This window comes from Parus major, chromosome 1A (genome assembly GCF_001522545.3).
Source record: "Parus major isolate Abel chromosome 1A, Parus_major1.1, whole genome shotgun sequence".
NCBI lineage: Eukaryota > Metazoa > Chordata > Aves > Passeriformes > Paridae > Parus > Parus major.
The window spans coordinates 60919129-60928952 of NC_031773.1; the positions used below are offsets into that span (position 1 = coordinate 60919129).

At 43.8% G+C, this 9824-nt stretch overlaps 1 protein-coding gene across 1 annotated transcript in view; it reads right to left on the reverse strand.

The window, feature by feature from the left end:
* Nucleotides 1-9323, reverse strand: part of LOC107204120 (anoctamin-2) — an 85202-nt gene extending 75879 nt beyond the window's left edge. The window contains exons 1-3 of the mRNA XM_033514694.1: nt 8828-9323; nt 4672-4850; nt 1426-1833 (exon numbers count right to left, since the gene is read on the reverse strand). Coding sequence (XP_033370585.1) covers nt 1426-1833; nt 4672-4850; nt 8828-8846 — 606 coding nt within the window. The 5' untranslated portion in view covers nt 8847-9323. The remainder of the gene's footprint in view (nt 1-1425; nt 1834-4671; nt 4851-8827) is intronic.
* Between the last annotated feature and the right edge of the window lie 501 nt (nt 9324-9824).

Consider the following 9824-nt stretch of genomic DNA (forward strand, 5'->3'; position numbering starts at 1 on the left):
CAGTTCATTTTTTCCATAAAAGAACTGATCAACGATTTCCTGTGAACTTCCCAGTTCATTTACAAAAAGCCTTTTTCTCTTCATAGTGAAGACTGTGACAAAAAGGGATTTTTTTATCAACACTTTATGACATCATTTATCACTTTATATATTAAGAACATGTGTCATCACTTGGAAGGAGGACAAAACAGAATTTGTATCCAGCTGGACTTAGTGTAAGTAATGAGTCAAATAATCAAATCCAAATCTCCTGCTTGACTTTTTGGGTTCTGATAAAATTCAGAACTGAAAGGGCTCTCCAAAAACAGCTGTTCTCCTGGGTTTTATGCAATTTGGTTGTAAAAATCATAGCAGTAAGATGGGGTTACTGAACCATAACTCCAGTGAACAGCATAAAAGAATCAGGATCTGAGATCACTTTTTTTTTGCTCAGTGCAAGGGTGCCTTAGCCAGGCTATGCAGTGAAATACAACCCAGAGCCACCTGCAACTCAGAAAGTTAAGCAAGGAAAATGTTAAGAGTCAAAAGACCTTTCTATTTCTTTCTACCTCTGCCAGTGATTTAACATGCATACACTATGCCAAGCCAGTCAGCCTCAAATTTTCAGATTTAGTCTGTGATTTGCTCCACATTTTGGAAGTGTTGACTGGTTGCACTGGAAGCAACATGAGCTATAAGTTCTCAGCATGTACAAAAATGAGCTCTAAAGCTCTCAAATTTGGCATCAAGAACAACAGAACACCTAAAACCAGAACCCAGCAGGGATTTCCCTTCATTGGATATAAATATCCATGGCTTTCAAAGGGGCAGAGAGAGCATAGAGCTCAGTGCAACAACATGGATTTGGAAGACCTGTGCTCAGCTGACTGAGTGGCAACAGCCAAGTGAAGTAGCCACAGCTCCCAGCTGACGTGAGCATAGCATCATGCCAACATCATACACATGGGAGAATAAAAACATTATAGGCTGGGATCTTCTCCTGTCAAAGAATCGGAGCTGCTCATTCCAAGGGTGGAATGAAGAAAGGACACAAAACTTAGATACGGCTGAGAAGAAAGCTGAGAGTCACACTGAAAATATTGCGAGGAAGTATGAAATGTCTTAGCAGTGTTCCAGCAAATTGCTTAAGGGATACTTTCTTCATTTTAGCAATGTTCAGGTTGTTGGGTTTTTTTTTGTAAGAAAAGTGTGTCTGCTGCATACCATAAGAAAATTTAGATAAAGAAATACATTTTCACCTGAAGTAAGACTGATATTGCTACTCAACACTACATTAAACAACAGCAGCCACCATGTCCTTCCCAGGCAGAAAAGACCAAGCAACACATACACCTTAGCTTCATACTGTATTTTGGGCATCCAAAGTGGCCATTATCCATCAGGACAGCCAATGCCACTTATAAGGAGCAAGTCTCCCCCTCTTACCTCAGGGTCTTTCTCGAGCTCCAGCCCTGCTTCCAGCAGGTTGCGTTCATACTCCTCCCGCTGCAGCCGCCTCTCCTCCTCCAGGGCGTCCAGTGGGCTGAGGTCCACCACCTCCAGGCCCGGCAGCCCTGGCCACTCCCGCAGGGCACGCTGGCCAGCGTCCTGCTGCTGCTGCTGGGGCTCAGCACAGCCCTTCCTGGTGCCTCCATTCGAAACCAGGGCTGCAGAGGCAGATCCATGCCTCAGCTCCGGGGAGGCTGTGCTGGGGGCGCGCTGGGCCAGGCGTCTGCGGTAGTGGTAGGCCAAGACATAGTCAACCTTCCTCTTGCTGTCCCTGAAGTGCAGGCCACTCGGGGAGGCCTTGTCCCTCACCCCTCCCTGGGTCGCTTCCAGGTAGTTGTTGATAATCTGGGAGAGAAACACAGGAGTCGCACAGACAAGAAGGCCAAAAAGCCCAAGCAGGTGGGGAGTCTATCTCCACATGAGCACAGGAAGCCATGAAGAATCCAGGTATGACCTACAAATATTTATTTTGCACACCAGTCTCACTTCGTTCCTCCTCTGACCATAATCTAAACATAATTCAGTTTATCCCAACACACGGCATCCCTAGGGAAGCACAAGTACAGAGGCACACTCCAACTCTGTCACCCTATTCTGCACTTGCACAGACCAAGGGGAGAGGACACCCACATTCTGAAGGGGTACAGAGAAGTGAGAATAAGGATTACATTATGGACCATGTGCCATGTGCTGTGGAGCAAAGCAGGCCAGGGAAAGGAACTAAAAACGGTGACGGAAGGGAAGAAACGATCTTAACCAGAATAGGAGACATATCTTTAATGCAGTTTAAGGTCCAGAAGGGCAGGACTGGACAGAAACACTTTGGAAAATACCAGGGATTAGAAAGGATATGTCCCATGAATGGCTAACAGTGCTAGCTTGTATTTTAACATATGAAAAGACTGTGTGACTGACTAGTAACACTGCAAAAGGGAATCCATGGCTAAAATCCTTCAAACCACCCACGTTGTACTGTCAGCCCCTCAGACCATCCCTGCTTCATCATCTCCCTCTCAGAACCCTTCTGGGATGCAGCTCCTGCAGTAATCCTGCCATCACTCTCCAGCCTGGATGGGAATTCTGCAGCATTTCATGTAGAAGTCTGGCACTGACACATTCACTTGCACTTCCCACTCATTAAGGCAGCCCATGAGCTTTCCAAACTGTTTCCAACCACCATTTCCAGTACAATGCTACAGTGTAAAACCCTTCAGAGAGCTCTCTAGAGCTGGAATGACACCAGACATTTCAGTGTCATTCACTGGAATGACACCAGTCCTCCAGTGATGGGGGAAAAAAGATAAAAATAAGGGTCAACCTGATCCAAAGCAATCATCCTATAACCCAATTCCAAACATTTATGGTTCCCATATGTGACTGTACAAGCAAAATCTTGACAGGTACCAGTCAAAGGTTTCTTTCTCTCTTTTTCTCCCCTCCTTATGTGTGTTGGTAGTGCTGAATGCAAAATTAACCACTTGCTGTATAGCATTTATCTTGTTTGTTAACACAACACAAATTTATGAATGTATTATTATAAATGTGCACATTATTATATTCATCAACACCACCAGACTCTTGTTTTTCATTGTTTTGCTTTACTTTGTTTTCCACAAAGTAGCTTTCAGTTGTCATGTCACAAAAAAAAAAAAAATCAAAAAAATCTTGGGTTTACATGCATGCTACATCCTTCGTCCTGTCACAAAACTACCACCAAATAGTCTATTCTGCGCATCACACTTACCACACCCTTCATATCTAAAGTATATATATACAGTCCCTTTAGGCATATCCAAAACTACACACAGCACTGTGTCCTGGCAGAATATAAAACTACTTGTGAGACAGCATTTTATGGGAATTCCTCATTTCCTGATTGGATACATTTTTGTGTAATACTCACGGGCAGCCCATGCAAACTTCCCGGATCCATCTCTGCCCCAGTGAGGAAAAACCCGTGGCAGATTTCTAGTGTCCCTCCCAGAGAGTTTCAGGCTATACAGCGCAGAAGGAATGATGTCACCAGCAGCAGGTCACTGGCACAAGGCAATGCATTAGCTGGCTCTAGAGAAGATGAGCTCTGAGTATCCTCTCCTCCCTTACTGGAGAGTGTGGGCAGAAACAAGAAGCACAAACAAGAAGCAGGAGGTGGAACAACAAGAATATAAAAATCACTCCAAGGTTTTCCTGTTTGTTACTGTGTGGAGCCACCTGCCACATCCCAGTCACCTGAGAGGGCACCATAGCAACACTTGGGGTTGCTGGAGTTACACAAGGGATGAAGAGAGCCAGCAGTGACTCCCTCTCTGTGGACTCTTTTCTTCACTCTTGGCAGCAAGTAATTATCCCCATAATTATGGGCGTCCAATTCACAGAAAACAAAACAAAATTCCCACAGATTTCACTAAAGACATTTCCTGCCCCTAAATGTACGCTGCTTGCCTTACCATGTGATATTCTGGCACAAGAAAACATTTTAGGGAGGAATAAAGAAGTCACAATTTCAAAAATGTCTGTGAAGAAACTATCAATATCTTTCTGTCCTCCCCTCTCACAGCCACTGCAAAAGTCAGAAACAGTGATTCAAATTACCAGCTTAGGTCCTGCTTTCACTGCTTCTTAATGTTTCCAAGACAAGAATCCATCACACCAAGGAATATGAAAATGGGAAGGTAGGATCAGCATTTCAAAACTATTTTGTTCTAGTGGTCTGATAGCAAATATATCACTACAAATACATCTCAAAAGGTGCCTCCTGTAATGACAGCTCTCCTCTGAACACTACAGTCACACCACACTTCCACTGGGAATCAATCCAATCCAGCCCCCACTAACACCTGGGCACAGCTAGCTCAGGGTTGGCACAGGCACACCTGATTTAGTGATCAACCTGCAGATATTTTCTGCCACTGGGGGTAATAGCAACCCCCTCCATTCCTGCACTGAAGGATTTTGGCTAAAGTAAGCAATTAAGAAAAGTTTGATGAGTTTACTGCAGAAATTAATTCTTGCTGTACACAGAGAGACAACTGAACCACCTGAGGTTGTGATATCGCTTCCCTCATAAAGATTCTTCTCCCTGTTCGGATTTAACCAACACAAAGGAGAGTGCAGCCTGCTCCAAGCCTCTTCATAATCCCAAATGTACTTGAAGTAGGTCAATGAACATGAAATCCTACTTACAGAACTTCTGTAGGACACCACTGATGCTTCAAGAGCTCTACTGGTTGCGCTTTTGTGCCAGGAAGTCCGGTTCTGAGGAACAGTGAGGTATTTGCTGTTGTAGGCTGAAAAAGAGTCCTCTGCTGATTTTGCTGTCTTCCGTCCTTTGAAAGTTGTGTGTGAGGAGGGTAGAGTAAAGTCTGAGAAGGAGAGATAAATACACAAAGCAGGTTTTATGCAGGTGGTTCCCTAATGGAATGGGGACTATTCATTTCTAGTGATGTGAACAGATCCAGTGGTATCAGGTAGAGGTACAAACTTGTGGATCATGGTCATTCTTCATAAAGTACTCTTTATGCATGTGAAATGCTCATGAAGTATATCTGGGATTATACCTACATGTTCTGGTCTCAGGGGCTAATATCTGGAATTTCTACACATGCTCCCCATTTCTTGTGTTTGACAAATTACATGGTCACAGTGCAGAAAAATGGAAGGTCTGGAAGGGATGGAAATCATCCATCCCTTCCAAGAAAGAATCGTAAAAATACCCTGGGTTGGAAGAGACCTGAAAGATCATCTCAGTTCTATCCCCAGTGACATGGGCAGGGACACCTTCCACTAGCCCAGGTTGCTCCCAGCCCAATCCCAGCCTGGCCTAGGCACTTCCAGGGATGGGGCAGCCACAGCTTTTCTGCTGAATCTGTACCAGGGCCTCTCCACCCTCACACAGAAGAATTTCTTCTGGATTTCCAATCTAACCCTGCTCTCTGTCAGTGTGAAGCGATTCCTCTTATTCTGTCCTAACCCTGAGGTGAAGAGTCACTCTCCATCTTTCCTGTGGGCTCCCTTCAGGTGCTGGAAGGTCACAATGAGCTCACCCCAAAGCCTTTTCTTTTCCTGGCTGAACAATCCCAATTCTCTCAGCCTTTCTTCACAGCAGAGCTGCTCCATCCTGCTGATCCTCTTGGAGGCCTCCTTGTTCCAACAGGTCAGTTCCATACAGACAGTAGCACAGTGAAAAATTTTGATAAAGACCAGTGGATACAGAAACTGTTTTGACAGAGAAATGTTTCATACTCTTTCCCCCTCTAGTGGTGCCACAGCTGAAACGGGGTTGACGGATCCATACTCTCGTTCTCTTGGGGAAGCTCTTACTGGGAGGGAAAAACCATCTCTTGGTCCTTCCAGCATTAATGTTTTATACCCAGGAAAAGACACCCTGTACACATCTTCCCACATGGTCAGCACCATCACCACTACAGAGACAAAACATCACTGCCTCTGTCTAGTCAGGACTTTTTTCGAGGAAGAAGAAATAACACCTCGCATCTATCCAGGGAGTCACCACATCCATTGTGTACTGCTAAAGTCTGGAGATTTTATTTCCCCTTCATTTAGCTGAGCCTCTTCTATCCCCTATACTCAGACTGAAAATGCTTCCCTGCCACCACGTTCTGAGAGAGGAGACAGTGGAATGCTAAAGAAGGAAATGCTTGGAGGAGGGGGTCTGACCCCTAAATGTTATGAATTTTCTTATGTCCCCTATCAATACCAGATTAGGGTTCAGCAGCACTTGAACAGTACAACAGATTGACTCACCAATCTTCCCTGTCTGATCTCCTGGGCAGACATGTGCTTGGATCACTTTAATGAAGCACATAATGATGCCACAAGGGAAACTCCAAGGAAAATAATTAATAAGCGAAGGTTTCATTCCCAAAGGCCACACACAATGTTTTGCCAGTATTTTCAGACTGAGTCTGGGATATCTCACAAGACCTTTACACAGTCAATTAAAGACCTCTTTTTCTTTCCAGTCCTTTTAACTAGCCTAGGAAAAAAGCTGCTGTTCATTTATAATAACATGATTTCATTTCCATTATGCTTCCTAACCTCCAGAAACCATGTCACGAACCTGAGATTAACACTGGTAAACTGGTGAGGCAGTCAGGGACTCCCAATTAGAATAAGTTTTTTGATGGAATTGCAGTTGCCATATTCATATCTGTAAGACTCCTCCCAAAAGCTTTTCATCTTCCCAAATTAGACCGACTGAAACAAAGTGTTTTGTTTTGCATGCATTCCACATTTGACAGCTCTTGCCTGTGGTACAGCAGTGCCTCAGGGGCTTCTGCTTCAGATGCAGCTTGACCTCACTCTACCCTCTAAGCCTTTATGACATCTGGCCCTACATGTTCTCATTCTGTAAGAGTTCTGGAGGAATTAGTATCAAAGATAGAAAACAAGGAGTATGTGTGTGTATGGACGGAGATCAGTGACCAGCTCCAGTTCCAGTGCCAATTTACAGCCAGTCACCACCTGCTCACTCAGCTCTCTGCACTCCTTTGCCTCAGCTTTTTGAAAACTTAAAGGTTGGCCACATGTGCAGCAATTGACCTCACAGGTCCATGTCCACAGTGCCGCCACAAAGAAGTTGCACAGACTGCCAAAAGTGGAAGGACAGAGGGTGTGATAAAGGACAACACTGCTTGTAAAAGAGTCAGTAAAGAAGTCTGCCTTATTAGGAGCTCTGTATTAAATCCTGAGTAACAACCAATTAACTGAGCTAAGTAGTCCAGATGATCAGATCATAGCACAGCTACTTGCAGAATACGCTGCAAGTGGTTTGGTCATCCAGGGCACAGACAGGGAACTGTTTTCATTTATCTTCTTCTCTTTCCAGTTAAATATGAGAAGGAATCTACATTTCTGAAAGACACCACAGTTAGAAGGATGCTCCTCTGCAAGGCTTTTCAAAACATCTGCAATTTAGGAACACTGATTAGCAAACTCCAACCCCCACACAGGGATGTAAAAAAACCTGCTTGAACTTACTGTTTCCTTGTAGCTTTACTCAAGCATATCTATTTCAAAGGATATAAATATATATACACAAAAAGATGCAGCATGGTTATACATGTGCTCTTTAGGCTCTCAGTAAATAATGAGTTCTCAGCTCTGAATATAGATGAAGTAGCTCAGCTCATGCCAAAATTACTTCACATGCACATCTCCACCAAATTCAACACAACTACAGCAAAGCATGATTTCCTCCACTGTGTTTTCAAAACCACCATTTCAGTGCCTTTTAAGAATATAGGAATTAGACAGACAAGGCTGTTTGGCTTGTCCCTAATGCCACATAATTTTCAGCCTGTGTGTTCAGGGCTCACACAGTACCTCTCAGACTGCAGGTAGAAAGGGCCAAACAAGAAATCCTGACTAATGCCAGACTAATCCAGACAGCCTGGGTGCATCTGCCTGTCTGAACCCCATGCCAACACTCAGTTTGAAATGTTCTGAGCCTCCAGGACACGCAGCAGGAGAATCTCTCAGGCAGGACTCAGTATCTCAGAAGCATTCCTTTACATTTGGCTGTACATAACACAGATATCCTTTGCCTTCCCACCTCCAGAATACAATTAGAGAAGAAATATTCTTTATAAAGAGAACCATCCAATTCTGAGTTTAGTTATGGGGCTGATTTTAATAGAAGCAGTTAAGCAGCAGGGGTCTAAACACCTAAATAGTTCTTGAACTAAAAAGGGAGAAATACCAGACAGCTAAAACTTAATGGTCAAATTCTATCCTTCTATTATTCAAACAAGGAGTTTGAAGTTCACCGCAGAGATACAGCCTCAGAAGCAATAAGATAACATGGAAACAATCACAGAGCTTTTAACTGTGACAGCAAAAGAACGATGACTCAACATCAGCACTGACAGTTATTCTAAACTTGTACACTAGGAACTCCAGCACAAAAGTTTTATGCACTGGCAGATTTGCTTCTTATTTGTGGGAACTGAGAGCTCAGGGCTGCCCATTTTCTCCTGGAAAAGGATATTGCTCACTACCCACAATTGCACTGCAATAAGGTGAAGACAGGTGGAAACAGCAGAAGACCAGCACAAGGCATTTGCCTAGTGATTGTAGTTTCCACATGGATCACAACACTGACCCACAGATACACTTCTGAGGCTTCAGGAGAAATGAACTCTGCATGCTTTATCTCTGTGCTCTCTGTATGTAACTGGGCTGTAGACTTCTTTTTTTTTTTAATGTCCTAAAAGAATACAGAGAAATCTTTCCAAAGTATTCCTTTCCTTGTTCTCCACCCCATTTTGGCCTATCCCATTCCATAGGCAGCAATAAGAATGAAACAGAATAAACTTACCAGGCGTGTGTGTTTCCATGTTGCCTGGAGGTTTGGCTGGAAGTTGCGTCAGTACTAAAATAGGATGTGGCTATGCCATGCACAATCTGCTTCTGCACCAGCTTAAGGAAGGAACAACACCAGCAGCTATTTCCATCCTGCCTTGATCCTGCTTTAAGCAAACCACAAACTGAAGCTAATTAGTGAGACCACCTGGTTTGGTGATTACCGTCATGGAGGGAGAGAGACCAAGCTCCCATGACCTGAGGGACCGTGGCAATTCTCTGCTGGAACTTCAGCACCTTGTGTTCGTGTTCCATAATGCCACAAGAAGCAAGGTAACAAGAGGCATATTTTTCCCAGAAGGCAGTGGAGAGAAAGGAAAAAGGCTAGTGCAGAACCAGGGCTCTACAGCAGAGCCAGTTCTGTCCAAAGAACCAGCACTCAAGGATCAGGTTGTCTTGGAGGTGGTTTCTGTGGGGAAGAGCGTCTTTATATCTACAAAGCTTCACAGTGCTTCCAGGTAGGAGGTAAGTGTAGAAAGCTTTCTATAAGGCTCTGTTTCAAGTACTCCAGTTACCTCAGTGCCTGAATGCCCTGTCATTCCTGCATGAAATATTCAGGAGTTTATCTTGTAATCAACTGTCTAATCAGAACAGGTGATGGATCCTGCTTAGCCTTCAAACTTGCAATTTAAGCAATGTATAGGGAAGAAAAGTTGTTGATGACCAATGCTATTTGAGAAAGGACTTTTGCTATCATTTGCTAATGATAACTGGAGGGAGATGTAACTAATTTGAGCCCAAATCTTTTTCCTCTTTTAGCCTATATATGATACTATGATGGTTTATCTAGTGTGATGGGGAAAAATGGTTTAATTCAATGCTTGAATAAAGTCCAGTGGTTCTATGACCTTGTGAATCAGGACAGTACGCTGTGTCATGGTTTGCAAGGGTAGAAATTGTCTCTGTCACAAAGAGATGTGCTGGTGCACCCTGGTTGTGCTATCAAACATGCT